Here is a 21,066-nt window from a genome sequence, read left to right as displayed (position 1 = left end):
TTTAAAAGTGTTGAATAGTAAACTAACAGATACCCAAAGGTACTCAATGATTATCCAGCAAGAACTCTTGCAATTTATAAATTATGCTTCTAGTTTTGATTAACCTACAACCTAATGAAGACCAAATATTTGATTTTTTTTCCCTTGGCTAATCTTCCTCCACCCTCATCTTTATGCATAGAGGGTTGCCACTTAATTTCAGTCACTAATTTCAAATTCTTGGGTGTCATTTTTACCCTAAATTAATATTTAAGGAGCACCACAAAGTTCTGAGGTAAAAAAATCCTAGCTGCCTTTTTTAATTCAAAATTAGATCTGTGCTATATTAGGCAGAGGCACCACTGTGAAATACCTATCTTTTATATATAACTGCTCTATTCTTTCTTACATTTCAGTATTGTTGTTGTTGTATTTGGGTTTTTTGGCACAAGGCCTCTTGGGCCATATTGTGCCTGTTCGTGATTTGTTTGTCACTATGATCACAGTCTATTATACAGATTTATGTGTTTCAAATAATTAAACAGTTCCTCAAAATTTGCTTCATTCCCAAGAATATGAAATAAGGTTAAGGGTTCCTGTAAGTTGGACAGGGAGCTAAAGCTTGATTTTCTGACTGTTGAAAGTTGGGGACATTCTATGAGGATGTGTTTTATTGTTAGCTGTGACTGACAAAAGAAACACTGAGGAGGATTCTCTCCCATAAGCAAATACAGGTGAGTTGGATGCAAATGACCGATGCTGAGCCTTGCTAGAATCGCTTCTTGTCGCCTGCTTCTACTGGAACTAGATGTCCACAGTTGTGGCTCTTTTTTTATCTACAGCAGTTTATTATTGGTTTGAGTTTTCCAAAGGTGAGACCATTGTTTCCTGCATGTTGTTTTAATGACAGATTTGTAATCGGTGTAGGGAACTTTTAGTTGTCTGGAAGATCCAGAGTCGGGATGTTTTGCAGCAGCATCCGCATGTTCATTACCTGAGATGCTAACATGACCAGGGATCCAGCAGAAGGTAACCTTCTGATTGACTGTTTGATAGTAAAATAACTTAGATCAGATCTCTTTAAGAATGGGGTGAGAGAGAGAGAGAGAGAAAAGGCATGAATGGCAGTGATTGCGCTTAAAGAGTCTGTATATATCAAAGATTCCTTGATATGGTAGTTGTTTATATTATCTAGAGCCAGTTTTATTGCGAATAATTCTGCAGCATAGATACAGTATTCAATGGAAAGAGACACAGCTACTGAGAAGGTGGAAGAAACTGCTGCAGCACCTACAGCTGTATCTGTTTTGGAGCCATCAGTATAGATATGTACTTTTCCTGAGTTTTCCAAGGAATGCGATTTGGCTGTTGAAAATTTGTATTAGCCAGGGAGGTCTTCCCCCATCTGAAAGAGAAATTGTCACAGAGAGGTATGAATTCAGTCCAGGGAGGTTCAGGGGTACTAAGGTCTTGGAAGACATTCTGAAAATTAATGTTCCAACTGATCATGAGCTCTTGCAGTCGAAGCCCTGTGGGGCGATTCTCATTAGGTTTATTGGATATAGCATGGGTATTGAGGGTCAAACAAGTGCTGCCAGCTAGGATGTAATGGAATACTCTTAATCTTTAGTGCATAGTTACATAATAAGGATTTTCTCCTTAGATGCAGTGGAGGTTCATTTGCCTCAATATACAGGCTGTGGATCGGAGATGTTCTGAAGGCTCCCGCAGCTATCCTAAGGGCACTATGCTGTATGGTGTTCAGACGTAATAGCGAACTGTTCCTAGCAGAGTCATAGACAGGTGATCCATAATCTAAGCATGATCTTATTAATGCTCTATAGAGATGAAGAAGAGAGCTTCTGTCAGCACCCCAGGACATAGCGGAAACGGCTCTTAGGATGTTCAGTTTTTTAAGGCACGTAGTTCGAAGGTAAGATATATGGGAAGCAAAATTAAGTTTAATCTCTAAATGTAACCTCAACAGACGAAAATTGTTAGTGACAGGTATCAGGCTGTTTTTTAAAAATATTTCTGGATCTGGGTAGAGTTTGCGTTTTTTACAAAAGTGAATTGCAGTGGATTTTTTTCTGCTAAAGAATAACCATTCCGCAGTGTCCATGATTCTATTTTAGCTGTGGAAATTTGAAGTTGTCTTTCAATGGTGTTCATAGTTTGGGATTGACAAGAGATAATGAGGTCATCAGCAAACATGCACGATTCTACTGTATTTGGTACTTCCCGTGTCATATTTGTAATTCTTACTGCAAATAATGTTGGACTCAGAATGGAACCTTGCGATACACCTTCCTCTTGTTCAAATGATTTGGATAAATTGTTCATATACCTTACCTGAAATGTTCTGCTGCGTAGAACGTTTTGTGTAAATTGAGGTAACTGACCTCTTAAGCCAAAAGAATGGAGATCTTTTAATACACCATATCGCCAGGTGGTATCGAAGGCTTTCTCAATATCGAGATTAATCATGACTAGATGTTCTCTCCTTATGAAGGCATTACGGTTTCCCTCTGCTTTTATCATCACATCTAGCGTGGACTGGTTCTTTCGAAATTCATACTGGCTGCTGTTTAGTAAGTTGTTTGTTTCCAGGAACCATGTTAGCCACCAGTGAACCATTTTTGCCAGGACTCTTCCTAAACAACTAGTCAATGAAATCGGCCTGTAGTTATGCGTAAAGGTACGATCCTTTCCTGGCTTTGGGAAAGCTAGAACAATTGAGTGACACCAGGAGAGTGGGTAGGTATTTTCTAAGAAAATATGGTTAATATTTTAACAATGTTCTTTTTGCTCTGTTGTCAAGTTGTTTTAACATTATATAATAGACCCCATCTGGCCCAGAAGCACTACTGGGTGTTTTATTGAGTGCCCCTAGAAATTCTGTTAACGTAAATGGCTGGTTGTATGGGTGTGAAACTGCTGTAGAAAAATTAATCTTATGCTTTTCTGCAGATTCTTTAATCCATTGAAAGGTTGGGTTATAGGTGGATATCGCTGATATGCTGGCAAATGATTCCACTAAGGCATTTGCTATTTCCCCCGGTGATGACAACTCTTTCCCTTCCCAATTTAGTATTGTAGTCGGGGACTGAACATATTTGCCATTGAGCGTTTGAATTTTCCTCCAAATGATTCTACTATCTGTGTCCTTATTTATACTTGAGGAAAAGCTAATCCAGGCTTCTTTCTTTGCATTTCTTCTTATTTTACGGAACTTGGCTTTCAGTCTTTTGAAGTTAATTAGGTTACTAGTTGTGGGGAATTTATGAAATAAATTCCAAGATCTATTTTTTTCCTGTTTTTCATGCGTACAATCTTGGTTCCACCAGTAGCTACTGTGTTTCCATTTCCCCAGTAAAGATTTTGTTATTGCAATGGCAGCAGCTAGTAATATTTGACTAGTAATGTGTTCCGTGACATTTTCTATGGTGTGAGATTGTATTATTTTATCATCTAACTGAACATGAGAGGCATATTCACTCCAGTGTGCCCTATGGAATATTCAAATGGAGCGACGTAGTGAAGGGGAGTTTGCAGAGAATTGGCAGGTGATCACTGTTCAATGGATTTTCAAGAACAGACCACTCCATAATAGTATATATGGAGGGAGAACAGATCGGGAGATCTATTGAACTCATGGATCCAGTCGAAAAATGAATGTAGGTTGGCTCGCCAGTATTTAAAATGGTGAGTTGATAAGCATCAAGAAAGGATTCTATTAGCTTACCTCTCTTGTCAATTGGAGATCCCCACAGCGAATGATGTGCATTGAAGTCTCCAAGTAAGCAGAACGGAGATGGTAGCTGGTCTATTAGATTTTCTAGGTCATCTGAAGAGAATAAGAAATTAGGAGGGATATATATTGATGCTATTGTAAGAGTGATGTCAATTACAATACGCACTGTCATTGCTTCAAAAGGGGTCTGAAGAGCAATATGTTTCAATGGAACATTGTTTCTAACAAGAATTGCCACTCCTCCACGGGCTGGCGAATCTATTCTCCTATCTCGTCTGAAGATGGTGTAATTTTTAATGGTAGGACACACTCGTGCATTTAAGTAGGTTTCCTGTAGGGATATGTCTGCTAGATCATACTGGTCGATGAGATCATATAAATCGTCTTTTGTATTGTGAAAGCCTCTACAATTCCAGTGGAGGAATCTTTCCATTAAGTGATTTTGTTGTTTATTTTTGTTTCTGACTGCTTTTTAGTTGAAACTTGCTTGCATCGATCCAATTTCGCTTTCCTCTTTCTTTGGAAAGTAGGGACGTATGACGTCCATCTCATCAGTCGCATGAAGTTCTAATATACCATCGTCTGATTCACTGCGTTGGTCAACATCCATTCCCATTGAAACTGGTGGGTTCAGTACCTTAGTTTCTGCCACTTTTGGTTTTGCTGTTTGAGGCACGTCGGTTGGAATGGTAATTGGGGTGTTACTGGCTTGTTCAGCTTTTTGTTGTGAAGGACACTGTTTGGAAGCAGAGAGCAAGGAACGTGCCCAATCAGTGATGGATATATTTGGAGGAACTGTAACATCTGTTTGGATACCTACTGACTGAAATTGTTTAGCAGCAGTGGCATATGTACGCTTTGGTTCTGTTTTGAGTATTGTCTTCTCGCCTCTGAGTATGTGACTTTATTCTCGACTTTATATTTTTGGATTTTTTTTCCCTTGTTTCCATGATTCGCATATTTTGGAAAAAGCCGGGTGATTACTTTTACAGTTTGGGCAATGAGAAGTAGCGGTGCATTCAGATTGATTATGATCCTTTAATCCACAATTTGGACATATTGCTTCACCTCTACATGCAGTTTGGGAGTGTCCATATTTTTGGCACCTATAGCACCTGATTGGATTCGGGATGTAAGGACGGACACAGCAATGAAGATAGCCTGCTTTAACAGATGTTGGTAGGATAGGATAGGAGAGCTAAAAGTGAGGATTATACTCCTTGTGGGAACAAGAATACCATCTTTCTGAGTCAGGATTTTCCTTGCTTGGATTACTTTTTGTTCTTGAAGCTCTTGGACTATTTCCTCTTCTGATACATTTAATAAGTCCCATTCTGCAATTACCCCCTTTTGAGGAGTTTAGGGTGGCACGGGGAGTGACTTTTATTGGTTGTCCACCAAAGGTAGTCAACTTTAATAACTTTGCAGAATGTTGAGATTTAATGGTCTCTACAAGAATATCCCCGGACTGAAGTCGCCTTACCGTTTTCGGTGAACCTGCAGCAGACTCAATACATTTTTATATAAGGGATGGTGATAACTTACTCAGAGGCTGCTCTGAGAGAGAGTGTAGAATGAGGAATGATGGTATCTCCTCTTGAGGGGTTGTTCTCAGCCTCTCTTGGGTTGAGAGAAGTCATTTTCATTGTCATTTGTTTTGTTATTTGGTTTTTTTTTTTTAGGAGCATTAGCAACTAAGGCCATTTTTCTCCGGGATATGCCGTGGTCATTCCCTGACCTTTCCGCATCACTCCATATTTGGTGGTGACGGGCTTGAACCCCGGTCTAATCAAGAAGTGTGTGCTACGCACTGCTGCTCCTTCCCACCTGGCTACGGAGGCACACATCATTTGTGTTGTCTCGTCTTGAGCTCAATGGCTCTAAAGGTGGATACATATTTTTATCCATCTTTGCTCCTTTCAGCCCTGGGAGAGTGGATTTCTTCTCCCAGGTTACTGGCATCACCACGGGGAGGCAAGAGCAGTGCCACTAGAGTGACAAAGCAGTATAAAAGTTAACATGTTAATTTAAGGAAAAAAGAAGAAAGGTGTTTTTCCTTTATTAAACTTGCTTACGATTTGTAAGACTAAGTTGCCTAATAATAGAAAAGTAAGAAAACTTTTATTGTTATTGTTATTTGGTTTTTAGGAGCATTAGCAACTGAGGCCATATTGCTCCGGAGATATGCGGTGGTCATTCCCTGACCTTTCCGCATCCTCCGTATTTGGTGGTGACGGGCTCAAACCCCGGTCTAATCAAGAAGCGTGTGCTATGCACTGCTGCCCCTTCCCACCTGGCTACGGAGGCGCCTGAAAACTTTTATAATTGAAACAAAACTATATCTTTAAGAAAATGCGGTAGAAATCACTCAGGAAATTGCTTGATCACTATAACGCTTGGCACCCTGGGCCTATATCTCAGTAATTTGATCTTCTGCCAGAATGTCTAGAATGTTCAGTATCTACTGGAGTTAGAATATTGAATTTTAAAATGGTGCAATTACAAAGCAAAGTTACTAAAAACTGACTTTTGGATTCAATTAATTATCCAATGTCAATACATTCTGATAATTTGCCGATGGCAATTAAATTTGGTGGCAGCCAATACTATCTATCTCATTATTAAGAGCTGATAATCTGCTGAATATCTGGCAGTTGAATGGTTCATACCTGGTATGAAGTGCTAAAAAAAAGCCCTGAATTATTATAACTAATGCTGATCTATGGATTAATAACCAAAGATATTTTAATTGGCTGAAACATTCAGCCAATTAAAATTTTAATTGTGTGAATCTCTTGGTTCACACAGAACCAGATTTGAACCATCACCACAGTCACTTTGCCAGTTTAATACCAGACACCACAAAGAACCCCACCATAACCAAAAACAATCCACAACACTTGAGAACTGCAACCACAGAAATACACCTCCAATTAACAGCCAGAATGAGCACCCACACTATTCTCCACCTTCCACCAGACTGGCTAATCCAGCCAAGTAATCCAGTAGAACTAGAGATTCCAGAAAGTTCCGGCAATACAGTTCTCCCAAAAACTTCTCCATGTTTCCACCGGGTTATAGTTCGCTTTGTTGCTTATTGTTCCAGAATGTGGTGGATGTAAATGGTATATTCATTTTTTTTTTTTGTTATTATTTAGTGGTGTTTTTACACCTCAAAAGAAAGAGCACAGACCTCTGAAATGTAAGATAGTTTTATGTATTTAGTTATTAGTGTGACAGAGAAGACAAATGCATGGGATACATATAAAATAACAGGTGACACAGTAGCCTAAGATAGATATAAGCTGGTCTGTAACCAAGTCACAAAGGAGGTTAGGTAGGCGAAGGCAGATTACGAGAAATCTTTGGCAAAGGATGCAAAGAAAAACAGCAAAGAGTTCTTTACTTATGTAAACTCTAGAAGGAAGGGAATGAATCAGATTGGTCCACTTGATATCGATGGATCAACTGTTCATGATCTTGTTCAGGTAGCTAACAAACTAAATGAATATTCTGCATCTACATTCAAACAAGGAGTTATTCAGGGAGGGGAATGCCAGAGGTGTATTAAACTCTGGCAGTAAGCTAGATAATCTTGTAATAACTGAGAGCAAAGTGGAGGAGAAATTGTTGATGACAAACATAAGAAAGGCACCTGGGGTGGATGGAATCTATCCAGTTATATTAAAGGAGGTGGCAAAGGAAGTAAGCAAACCTTAGCCATAATTATGAGAGCTTCCCTGGACTCAGGGGAGGTACCCATGGACTGGAGATGTGCAAATGTGACCCCAATCCACAAAGGGCAATCAAAGGGAGACACAGGTAATTACAGACCTGTTAGTTTATCTTCTGTTCCAGGGAAATTAATGGAGGCACTGGTTAAAGAAGCAGTGCAGGATCATTTAGACAAGACTTCAGTTATATCTTGGACACAGCATTTGTTTGTTAATGGGAAGTTTTGTCTGACAAATTTTTTTGGATACTATGATGTGGTCACAAAGGAACTGGATGCAAAGAATAACTTTGATATCATATATTTGGATCTTAGGAAGGCCTTTGATACTGCTGCACAAATTGGAGCAGTGTGGCATTGGAAGCAAATTGCTGCTACGGATAAAGGGATGGTTGAGTGAGAGAAGCCAGAGTGGTAATCAATGGACACTGCTCTTTGTGGACTAATGTTATTAGTGGAATCCCTCAGGGTTCAGTGTCGGGTCCACTGTTGTTTTCTGTATTTATAAATGATATTGATGATGGTATATCAGGCTTAACGTCCAAGTTTGCAGATGATACAAAGGTTGGCAGGGTTGTTAATGATACTAATGACAGTACGCTGCTGCAACAGGATCTAGAAAAGTTGTGCAGATGGGCTGAGAGGTGGCAAATTAAGTTTAACATTGACAAATGTTAAGTACTACATATGGGAAGCAGTAACCCCAGAGTAAAGTATCAACTCTGTGGTACTACACTGACAGTGGTAGAGAATGAAAAGGACCTGGGAGTAATTGTGCAGGCAGATATGAAGTTTTCTGAGCAGTGCAGATGGTCTGCAAGAGTAGCTCATGGTGTCTTGTCAATGATATACAGGAATTTTTCTAGAAGGGATAAGGAGGTGATTATCCCCTTGTATAAGGCAATGGTCAGGCCACACCTTGAGTACTGTATACAGGTCTGGAGGCCTCATTTTAAGAAGGATGTAGAGCTGTAGGAATGAGTACAGAGAAGGGCAACAAGATTATTGAATGGAACAAAGGGTTGCTCTTATGAAGAAAGGCTTAAGTTTTGCAAATTACAGTGTCTGGAGACTAGGCACCTGTGAAGTGATCTGATTGAGGTGTATAAAGCCTTGAATGGTTTGAGCATGCTCAATGCTGATGGGATTCTTCCTCTTGCTCAGAATAACCCTGAGAGGGCATAAATTCAAATTGGGGAAAGACGGTTGTAGGATAGATGTGCTGAAGTTTGCCTTTAGCCAGTGGGTGGTTGATTGCTGGAACAAACTTCCATCTGTTGTTGTAGAAGTTGATAGCTTAAACAGATTCAAGGCAGAACTTGACAAACATTTGGAGCGAGTGGATGGGTGAAATATGTGCCTTTGCTAATATCTGTAATAACACCGATAAGTCTTTACACTTTAAATAAGATCATTCGTGTTATTCAGTCAACAAGATCTTAATGATCTCAGTTTTTACAGGCAAACGAAGGTCTCCAATCCAAAATAATTTATTTATTTATTTAATTTATTTATTTTTTGTTACAAAACTTACCTTGTTGCTTCATCTAATATAAGGATTTTGGGATCCTAAAAGTAAAAAAATAAATTAAATTATAATTATCACACATTAACCACAAATTTATCTGAATTGCATAATGAATTTTATATTTATGTTTTGTATAACAATGCATTCAAGATTTATAAAAAAAAAAAAAAAAAATTCAGAAGGGTATCTTCTAACTAGGACATCAAGCAAATATCTTTATTTGGTATTGAAAATTCTTTAGAATAGTTGAAAGATAAAATAAAAACTTAACTTTATATTTGAACTTCTGAAAAACACTAAAAAAAACAAAGATATATAACATAAAAAAAATTCAGAATTAACAAAGAAACATTTCAACAGATTCGTAGAGAAACTATAATTAGTAAATGGAAGAGTATCAAGGCACAGTTATGTTCTACGTTATTAATCAATTTACAAACTAATGAAAGGAATTGCCTCAATATAGGCATGCAGAATGCTTCATTACTAACACTCTCCTAGGATTAAATGAGTTTAAAATAACTAAATGAATTATTTATGCTTGGAAAGAAACCATTAGTGATCAAATGTACCCAGAATCTATGGTTCTAGCACTCTAAACCTGACACCAAAATACATCAGACCACCATCAAATATCAATGAGTGAAAGAAGATTATAATTAAAATAAATACGAATATGTTCTAAAATTTTTTTTTTTACTTTCCTGACAGGACCTTTCGGCTTTGGTTGCAATCACAGAATAGTAAAACATAAAATGAACAGCGTTATTTATAGGCGAGAGATCAGTTGTTACCCTGGAGCAAGTGTGTAAAAAACCAGAAATCTGAAATATAATAGGGGCATTGCACATTAATTGAATTTCAATGTAATTTAATTTCAAGTGTTTCAGCTATTAATAATTTCGTATAATTGTACTGGATATTGATAATTTTGGTGTCATTAAACAAGAATGTATGGCCTTCATTGACAACATGGAAAGCTAATTCTGAGGCTGGAGAATGTGAAGCAAGGACTGAAGCCATGTGCTGTTTCACTTTTGTGTCCAAAGTACAGTGTGTGTACAGTGTGCTGAAACACTCGAAATTAAATTACATTGAAATTTGATTAATGTGCGGCGCTGCTATTCTATTTTAGATTTCTAGTTTTTTACACACATGCTCCAGGATAACAACTGATATCTTGCCTATAAATTCTGCCTTTCATTTTATGTTTTACTGTCTTGTGATCACAATCAAAGTCAAAAAGTCCTGTCCACTTCAGGAAAGTAAGAAAAAAAATTTTTAGAACATATTTATATTGTAGATTTAGAAAGGGTTGGCTGCTCAACCTTACGAAAGAACATATTAATGGATGACTGGACGGTGGCTTTTTTCTTTTCATCGTGGATATCTTTGTAGCAAGCAAGTATATAATTCATCCCTCTGTTAGCTTTTAAGAATCGTTCGCTATCAGTATCCATCTTCTGAAACCTCGCCATTGCCATCTCTCTGGTGATGAAGCATCTCGGCTCCCCATTTGGTTCATCTTGAGTTTCGTCAGCATTTTCTTCTTTCACTATCGCTGCCTGCAAGTCAATAAGTTCTTCGTTAGATAATTCCTTCTTTTCTTTCTCTATTAACTCCTCCATGTCTTTGGCATCAACCTCCAACTGAAGTAGCTATGCAACCTTTACAATCTTTTCTGTAACCTCTCCATACAATTCATCTTTTTCAAATCCTTCAAAGCCTTTTATGTGCTATGTGCATATTTTCTTCCATGCACTATTTAAACAACTTTTAGTAATTTCCACCCAGGCCTTATTAATGTTTAAGATGGCGTGGTAAATATCGTAAGATTTTCAAAAGTCTCTTAATGTAAAATTTTTATCATCGTCTACTGCAGACAATGCCTGAGAAAATGTTGTGCGTAAATAGTATACTTTTAAATTCGAAATAACACCCTGATCCATAGGTTGAATGAGTGAAGTCATGTTTGGTAGTAGAAATACGACTCTCATGCTCGAATTGAAATCATCTAGATGCGTAGGATGTCCAGGAGCATTATCTAATAGAAGCAAAATCTTAAAAGGAACGTCGTCTTTACAATATTTTTCAACCTCGGGAATGAAGCAGCATTTAAACCAATCCTCAAAGAGAGATATTGTTATCCAAGCTCTCTGGTTCGATCGGAAATGCATAGGTGGGGCGACTTTATTGATGCCATTAAATGCACAAGGATTTCCAGAATGGTACACAAGCAGTGGTTTTAATCTGTAATTTCCCGCTGCATTAGCCCCAAGCAAGAGCGTGGCACTATCTTTTGACGCCTTGAAACCTGGCATTGTATTTTCCTCTTTGGCAATGTATGTTCGATCTGGCATTTTACCCAATACTGAGAAATCTCGTCAACATTAAAAATTTGCTGCATTGAATAGCACGTCTTCATCAATAATTTTTTCCAACACATCACAAAATTTCTCTCCAGCTGCAGAATCAGCACTGGCAACTTCACCGCATACTTTAATTTGTGGAAACCAGCACAATGCTTGAGCCTAATAAACCACCCATTGCTTGTCACAAACTTGGGGGGTTGAGGTTATCCTTAATATCTTTATAAATACTTCTTGCTTTTGCTTGAATGGTCATTAGACTCAGGGGCACTCGCTTCTGAATCTGATTTTCCATCCATATTATTAACAGCTGTTCCATCTTCAATGTAGCACCTGAACGCTGTTTCGTGATCACTGTTGATCTTAAGTGCGTTGATCCTTTGACATGTTCTTTTATATGTGCACTGTCCTTTAAAATAGTATTCACTGTTGAAGCAGCAAGATCTAATTCCCTTGTAATAGATGACAAACTTTATCCTGCTTCGTACTTCATTTTCATCTTCATTTCTATATCAATTTTGTTTGGTTTCCTAGTACTGCCAGTGCTTGCACTTTTCGTTGGTCTCTTTCCCTTCACCATTGTAATAAGTAAATAGGAATGAAGAGAAGATTCTGAAAATATATTTATGTTTTTTTATATGATTGAAGATTTCAGTGAAGGGGAACACATTTCACCATAATAGTGTAAAAACCCACACAATTGCAGTTATCGTTATTATCGCAAATGCAATAAGATCGAGTTTACTACCCATTTATAATTAGATGCACTAACAGAAAAGTCCAATAAGAAAAATGCAAATTGTTTTTATTGTTTTATGGTTGTGACCTCCAGAAATGTCCCTTAGAAAAATATCGCAAATGCGTTCAAAATTGATTCTTTAATGGGAACATTAAAGAATCAATTTTGAACATTAATAAAGAACGTTAATTCTTTAACGATGAAAGGGTAGTGCAATTTCCATTATAAATATGACCTTTTAGAGAGATAAATAGCTTAGTAATATAGCAAAATTTTCAACTTCCAAGGACTTGGAACGAATTACCAAAAAAAAAAAAAAAAACAATGTGTTATTGGATTCACATTACGATATTTTCACGCTGCTTCCATTTATTCCTATGAGATGCAAAATATGTTTCCCCTATTTTTAAGTTTACACCGGCTAGCAAAAACTTACATAAAGTCGAATTTCCATAAATCGGGGAGTTCCTGTATGCATGCACCTGTTCTTACTCTTAATTACTCTATCACGTCCAATATATTTGCCAGTTCCACTGACTACCAGCAGATCTTTGAATCCTCAGCACGTTGCTTTCCAGGCTGCTGCACATGCCAATAGAAAGAGTGCAAGAATCACTTTCACCTCTGTGTACAGCTATATATATATACAAATTGTATATTTGTATATTTTTTTTGTATATTTTTGTATATTTTTTTTTTTGTATAATTTGTATATTTTTTTTAATCTATTAGTCCGTGTATCCACCCCAAGCTAGCAATTTTCGAACCCACCTAACGCTAGCTTGATAGTATCAGCAAATATTCTTGCACTCTTTCTATTTAAGTGTAACTCATCCCTGTAGAAGCACTCTCTGCTGTTAACAAGCACAGACCATGTTGAGAAAAATTCTACCCCACGAGCCTTGCACAATCTCTCCAGGGCCTAATTGATAGAGTTCTCTCTCTCTCTTTCCTATCATGCCTGGGCAGAATTACAGATACTTTCAAATTCAACCCTATCTCATGACTTTTCCCTCAACATTGCACTGTACTTATTAAGCAAGTCACAAGATCTACTCTTAATGACAATGTCAATATCACCTAAATAATATCACGTTTTCTGCTCTACAGTGTCATCAACTTTTGTCCCTAGCAGAGGCACCCTGGTCCTATCCCACCTATCTTTTTTTGCATAATATATTTTCCATATCCCTGACAATTGAGTCACCAACGATATCTACCTCCTGTGGGACTAGTCCATTCTGCCTTGGGGGTTGCTGCTGTGTTGTCTGATTCTCAAGTGTGAATTCTGGCATTGAGTCGGGTGTCTGATAGCTTGATGGGTCTCCCATTTTAATACCTTTAAGGGCATGATGAAACAGGTTGTTTGTGAAATGTTTATGGACTTTAAGGGGTCACCTAAAGTTCGGCGCCTCCGTTGCCAGGTGGGAAGGAGCAGCAGTGCGTAGCGCATGCTTCTTGATTAGACCGGGGTTCGAGCCCATCACCACCAAATACAAAGGATGCGGAAAGGTCAGGGAATGACCACCGCATATCCCGGAGCAATATGGCCTTAGTTGCTAATGCTCCTAAAAACCAAATAACAAATAACAAACAACAAACAAACAAACTCCTAAAGTTCCATCATAATGCTGAGTTGGCACCTCATATCTTCACACTCTCTGCACCGAGAACACATCCCTATCATGTAATGTTCCAGAAAGGTCCATAAACATTTCACAAACAACCTGTTTCATCATGCCATGATTTGTAGGAGAATCACCCCTTCAGTTCATTCCCTAATGCCACAGCACTCCTGCTGCTTTGTTGTTCTAGTCTGGGGCATAAATTCCATTTAAATTCAATATAATTAAGAATATTACATTAAACTAATATACTTAAATGCAATAGTAACACTATTCCAATTCGCCAGTTACACAACTGCAATATGTATTTAATACATACACTATAATATATTAAGCTATCAAGTTTATGTAATATGGGTTATAGTATACCATTACATTTGTAAAGTTATAATTTAATTATAACAGATAATAAAATTGTCTAACAAGTGCCAACTTACATGATTCAAACTATCGAGATACCTATTTACCACAAATAAAACAAAGCACTAGAATTCCCCCTTACCATGCACTATAGTATAAGTTACAAGGTATGATTTTTGATTACTGCTGTCTGTAGCAATTGAAAATGGCTGATTTTTCAGTCATTATTACTACTTCTTTCCCTATCCAAGTTATTTCATTAACAATGCCTGCTATTTTTGTTCTTCCTACAATTGCAGCAATTTCACTATTGGCAAACAATTCTGAACAACATTCCTGCACAAACAGCATAACTCAGAGGAAGGTTATGTTCTACAACAAAAGATGCAAATAAATATTTGGTGCATATGACAACATCATTGCCATTAAATGCAACATCCAGTTTTGCATTTCTTTCAGTGCACTAGACTTTGTACTTATGCTTATTTGTTTTCAAATGTCTGATTACATAATGTTTCCTGCTGCTTGAAATTGAAGTCGCATCTATATAATATGTACACAAAGCAAACATATTACCTTTTCAGATTTTACAATACATGGAAAATCTTGTATTCTCATCTGAAATTTTACATCATATTTCTTTAGAATTTTACTGAAAGACATTGCTAATTAGCTTTGCACTATATAAGTGTTATGAAATGATTGCATGTAACAGACAACAATAATTGCTGAATAAATGCCACGAGTTAGGTCACAATGTCTATGTGTCTGCAATTATGCCCCAGGCATGATAGGAGGGATTATATGCTGAAAGCCTTGTGGATTAACTCAGAATACTTGAAGGACTCTGCAAGGCTTTTGGGGGGAAATTTTTATCGACTTGGCCTGCACTTGTTGGCAGCACGAATTGGGTTGAAATAAGAAGTGGGGTTCCCCAAGAATCAATATTAGGACCACTGTTGTTTTTGATTTTCATAAATGACATTACTGGAGGGATAGAGGGTGTGATGTCTAAATTTACAGTTGATGTAAAGATTGGTAGAGTAGTTTTTTTTTTTTTTGTTCTTTTTTAGTAGAGGCATACATACAATACAAGAAAGCATGCTCATGCAGCATCATCAAAAAAAACAAAAAAAACTCCCACTTCATCCCTCCATCAATCCCAAATGCCTGTCCAGCTCAGCCTTAAATTTATTTAGGCTATCAACTTCCACAGCAAAAGATGGAAGTCTGTTCTACCAATCAACTACCTGCTGGCTAAAGGCAAATTTCCGCATATCTATTCTACAACTGTCTTTCCTCAATATGTCTTTCCTCTTGAGCTGCAAGAGTAGCTCATGGTGTATTGTCAATGATATATAGGAATTTTTCTAGCAGGGATAAGGAGGTGATTATTCCCTTGTATAAGGCAATGGTCAGGCCACACCTAGAGTACTGTATACAGGCCTGGAGGCCTCATTTCAGGAAGGATGTAGAGCTGCTGGAACGAGTACAGAGAAGGGCAACTAGATTGGTGAATGGGACAAAGGGGTTCTCTTACGAAGAAAGGCTTAAGTTTTGCAAATTACAGTGTCTGGAAACTAGGCACCAGCGGGGTGATCTGATAGAGGTGTACAAAGCCTTGAATGGTTTGAGCATGCTCAATGCTGATGGGATTCTTCCTCTAGCTCAGAAAAATCACCTGAGAGGGCATAAATTCAAATTGAGGAAAGACAGATGTAGGATAGATGTGCGGAAATTTGCCTTTAGCCAGCGGGTGGTTGGTGGGTGGAACAGACTTCCATCCCTTGTCGTGGAAGTTGATAGCCTAAATAAGTTTAAGGCTCAGCTGGACAGGTATTTCGAACGAACAGAGGGGTGAAGTGGAAGTGGTTATTTTTATTTATTTATGTTACTTTTTTTTTTTTTTTTTTTGGCTGATGCTGCATAAGCTTGCTTTCTTGCATCAAATGCCTCTACTAATGCTAATGCTAATGCTAATATGAATCTAAGTCTCCCAGGTTCTTAATCTGAATAAGAGGAAGAATCCCATCAGCATTCAGCTTGCTCAACCCATTCATTATACACCTCACTTCAGATCACCTCGCATGTGCCTACTCTCCAGGCACTGCAATTTGCAGAATTTAAGCCTTTCTTGATAAGAGCACCCCTTTGTTCCCCTCACCAATCTTGTTGCCCTTCTTTGTACTCGTTCTAACAACTCTACATCCTTCCTAAAGTGAGGCTTCCAGACCTGTACACAGTACTCAAGTTGTGGCCTGATCATTGCCTTGTACAATGGGATAATCACTTCCCTGTCCCTGCTAGCAAAATTCCTATATATCATTGACAAGACTCCATGACCTGCCCTGGCAGCATGTCAGCAATACTCAGTGAACTTCATATCTGACTGCACAATTACCCCCAGGTCTTTTTCACTTTTCACTTCCCTGAGTATATTACCACACAGTTCGTATGTTTCTCTTGGGTTATTGCTACACATATGCAGTACTTTGCATTTGTCAATTTTAAACTTCAGTTGCCATTTCTCAGCCCATTTGCCCAACTTATCTAGATCCAGTTGGAGTAGCATACTGTCTTTACTGTCGTTAACAACCCTGACAATCTTTGTATCATCTGCGAACTTGGACATTAAGTCTGATATACCTTCATCAATATCATTGATGAATATACAAAACAACAATGGGCCCAGCACCGAACCCTAGGGAACTCCACTAATAACATTTATCCACGAAGAGCAGTGTCCATTGATTACCACTCTCACTCAACCATTCCTTTATCCATTGTAGCAACTTACCCTTAATGCCATAACGCTCCAATTTGTATAGCAGCCTTTCATGTGCTACGATATCAAAAGCTTTCTTGAAATCCAAGTATATGATATCAAAATTATTTTTTGCATCCAGTTCCTTTGTGACCACACCATAGTATCCAATCAAATTGGTCAAACAAGACCTCTCTTTAACAAACCCATGCTGTGTCTTAACTATTACTGCAGTCTTGTCTAGATGATCCTGCAATGCTTTTTAACTAGTGACTCTATTATTTTCCCCAGAACACAAGATAAACTAACAGGTCTATAGTTATTTGTGCAACTTTTTAACCCCCTTTGTGAATTGGTAATACACTTGCACACTTCCAGTCCATGGTTACCTCCCCTGAGTCCAAGGAAGCTCTCATAATTATGGCTAAGGGTTTGCTTACTTCCTTTGCTGCCTCCTTTAATATAACTGGATAAATCCCATCCATCCCAGGTGCTGTCCTTATGTTTAACTTCAACAATTTTCCCTCTACTTTGCTCTCAGTTAATACAAAATCAATTAACTCCCTAACTTGGAGTTAACTGATTTTGTTTTGAGTTAATTAACTCAATTAACTTGGAGTTTGATAAACTTCTGGCATTTCCATCCTTGAATAACTCCTCGTGTGAATGTAGATGAAAAATACTCTTTCAATTTATCAGCTACCTGAGCATGATCATCAATAGTCAACCCATCTATGTTAAGTTTTCCAATCTGATTCATCTCTTTCCTTCTAGAGTTCACATAAGTAAAGAACTCTTTGCTGTTTCTCTTTGCATCCTTTGCCAAAGATTTCTCATAATCTGCCCTCGCCTGCCTAACCTCCTTTGTGACTTGATTACAAACTATTTTATACGTTCTACAGGCTTCTGTGTCGCCTGATAATTTATATGCATTCCATACATTTTTCTTCTCTGTCACGGGCCTCTCTAATTCATCTGACATCCATTTAGGCCTAAACCTTGAACAGTATTTCTTTGTTGGAATGAAAATCCTAGTAGCCTCCAAGATTAAGTCCCTGAAAGCTTCCCATTTAGAATTCAATTTCGTTCACTGTATAGAATTTAAAAACTGTCTGAGACCACTATAGTCACCTTTACGAAAGCAAAAGCCCTTCCCTTTACCCTTGATGGTAGTTACACCTTTAAGTAAATCCCACATCAGTTCATTGTGATCATTGTCACAAGTGGTTCCTTTATCTGCAAATTCTTAATGCATGAGTAATCTGCTGATTATCAGATCAAGAGTATTACTCCCTCTGGTTGCCTCTCGAACATGTTGCTGTAGAAAACAGTCATCTAATAAATCCACAAAAGTCTTGCTAGTGTGCGAGTGACCAACCCACAAGTTCCAGTCAATATCTGGAAAGTTAAAATCCCCCATCATAAGACATTCTTATTTACTGGCCCACTGTATTTCTCTGCACAATTGCTCATTATACTCATCAGATTCATTAGGCCTATAACACACACTTACTCTCATTTTCCCTTTCCCAGTGCTTATGTCACACCAAATTGACTCAACATTGCATTATCCACCAACATCAATTGGATGAACTTCCTTATATTTTATGTGTTTCGGCATAACCCCTTGTCCCTTCCTGTCCTGTCTATCCTTTCTGTACACATTGAACTCCCCAAATTCCAATTCTGCACTGCTTATACCTGTGTGACACCACATCTCTGATATCCCAACAATATTTCCCTTTGAAGTTTTGACCAGCACTTCAAACTCATCAAATTAGCACTGGTGTACATGCAAGTATACATGAACCTGTTTCTACTCTTAGTTACTCTAACACAGCCCATGTATTTCTTGTTCCCCTGTGACTCCCAGCAGCCCTGGAAATCTCCAGCACCTTGCTTTCCAGGCTGTTCTCATTCTGATAGAAGCAGTACAAGAATCACTTTTGCCTCTACTTGTGGCCACTGTTAACCTTTTAGTCTGTGTATCCCCCACTGAAGTTAGCAGTTTTCCGACCCACCTAACACTGCCTCGATAGCATCAGCAAATATTCTCGCATCCTTTCTATTTAGGTGTACCCCATCCCTGTAGAAGCAGTCTCTCCTGTCAACTAGAACAGACCATGCTGAAAAAAATTCTACCCCATGAACCTTGCACAATCTCTCCAGGGCCAAATTGATTGACAAGGCGCTCATTATATACTGCCTCTTGTTGTGTCTGGGCAAAATTGCAATCTCACATTCAACCCTAACTCACAACTTTTTTTACATTGACCTGTACTTATTGGGTTGTTATGTTATTTGGTTTTTTTAGGAGCATTAGCAACTAAGGCCATATTGCTCCGGGATATGCAGTGGTCATTCCCTGACCTTTCCGCTTCCTCCGTATTTGGTGGTGATGGGCTTGAACCCCGGTCTAATCAAGAAGTGTGTGCTACGCACTGCTGCTCCTTCCCACCTGGCTACGGAGGCGCCCACTTATTGAGTAAATCTGAAGATCTCTTACTCTTAATGTAATTAGTTCCTACGTGTACAACAATATCACCTTTTGTGCCCTTCAAAGATGATATCTGCTCTAGATCGTCATCAATGTTTGCCCCTAGCAGACATACCCTGGTCCTGTTTCATCTATCCTACAGTTAATGACACAGTTAGTGATCACCACCAAGCAGAGCTTCTTCAGAGTGAACTAGATAGATTTCAGGAATGGTCAGAAAAATGGCAGTTATGCTTTAATCCAGCAAACTGTAAGGTATTGCACCTGGGGAACAGTAGCCCCAAAATAACTTATACACTTGGCGGAGTTGAACTAAAGCTGGTAGTGGAGGAAAGCGACTTGGGTGTTCTGTCAATGATTTATCAAACAATTGCGAGTAGAGATAAGGACGTCATAATCCCATTATATAAGGTTATTGTTAGACCACACTTGGAATATTGTGTTCAAGTATGGAGACCGCGCCTAAAGAAAGACATTGCTCTTCTTGAAAGGGTCCAAAGATGGGTAACTTGCCTGGTGAAATTGGCAAAAGGGCATCCATATGAGGAAAGTCTTTGAATATATGGGTTCAGAGCTTGGAAAGTAGGCATGTTAGACTCGATTGAGGTGTTTAAGGCTCTGAGAGGCATAAGCAAAATGAAAAAGAACAAAATTTTCGCAGTTATAAATGATTCTAGAACAAGGGGCCATAATTTCAAGTTATGGGGGAGGGAATGTTTAGACTGGATTGCTGGAAGTTTTATTTTAGCCAGCGAGTTATAAATTACTGGAATAAGTTACCTACATGGGTGGTGGAGGATGACAGTTTGGGGAAATTCAAAAGTCAAATTACCTATGGGAGAAGGGAGGGAAACGCATAGCTTGTCTATTTTCTTTTCTCTTATTATTTATTATTATTATTTTATTTTTGTTATTTTATTTTATTATTATTTTTTTTTTGCCTAGTGCAGCATAAGCCATAGGCTTCTTTGCACCATGTGGCCATTGCTAATACTAACACTATTACCCTGTGTTTCTATTTTGAATACTGAAATCCACTACTGAAAATAAGAAAAAATTTGCAAAATTTTAAAAAAATCCAAATTTTAATGTAGTTTCATTATTTATTTTTTTTTTTTTGTGAAAGGAAATAGATGGGAAACTCTTTGTCACCAACTATATTATGACAGTGAAGTGGAGAGGAATCAAATTAAGTAAAAAAAAAAAAAAAAAAAAAAGATTGATTCTCTGCTGTAAATCAGGTGGTGTAGATATTTATTGGCACAAGGGCAACTTAGGCTAGTTGTTTTTGCACCAATAAAATCAAAATCAAGCAACTTAGGCCAAAATGTGCCTATTCTGGTTTTTGGATAGATATGCTGGAAATTTGCTTTATTTGATTTTAAAAATATTCATATAGTCTGGTTTGTTTAAGATTAGCAAAGAGCTCGTCAAGATTAGCATTGTTTCCCAACATGTGGGTGAGTGATAAAGGTTCCTGCATTTGTGTCAGACAGAGAAAAGTATGATTTCTGATTTGAGAATGAATTGAAGAGTCTAAGAGAATATGCCGGACTGTAAGTTGTGCTGAACAATGTATACATATAGGAGGATCGTCACCCACGAGCAGGAACAAGTCTGTAAATCAGGGGAGCTAGCAGCTGTTTGCTTTCTAGGAGACTAGCCTTAAAGAGCACGATAAGTAGGACTGCTTTCTTTAGGGAAGACTGCTTTTTTTT

At 38.0% G+C, this 21,066-nt stretch overlaps 1 protein-coding gene across 3 annotated transcripts in view; it reads right to left on the bottom strand.

Moving 5' to 3' along the window:
- The window catches only part of LOC150081894 (ATP-binding cassette sub-family B member 10, mitochondrial), a 204,284-nt gene that overhangs the window by 18,733 nt on the left and 164,485 nt on the right, over nucleotides 1-21,066 (bottom strand). For all 3 annotated transcript variants that reach the window (XM_090379799.1, XM_090379800.1, XM_090379798.1), the window contains one exon: nucleotides 9,001-9,035. In XM_090379799.1, coding sequence (XP_090235925.1) covers nucleotides 9,001-9,035 — 35 coding nt within the window. The remainder of the gene's footprint in view (nucleotides 1-9,000; nucleotides 9,036-21,066) is intronic.

This window comes from Mastigoproctus giganteus, chromosome 8, assembly GCF_048544385.1.
Source record: "Mastigoproctus giganteus isolate SK-2022 chromosome 8, ASM4854438v1, whole genome shotgun sequence".
Classification (NCBI taxonomy): domain Eukaryota; kingdom Metazoa; phylum Arthropoda; class Arachnida; order Uropygi; family Thelyphonidae; genus Mastigoproctus; species Mastigoproctus giganteus.
The sequence above is the reverse complement of the archived record's forward strand: the minus strand, read 5'-3'. Positions and strand labels throughout refer to the sequence as shown.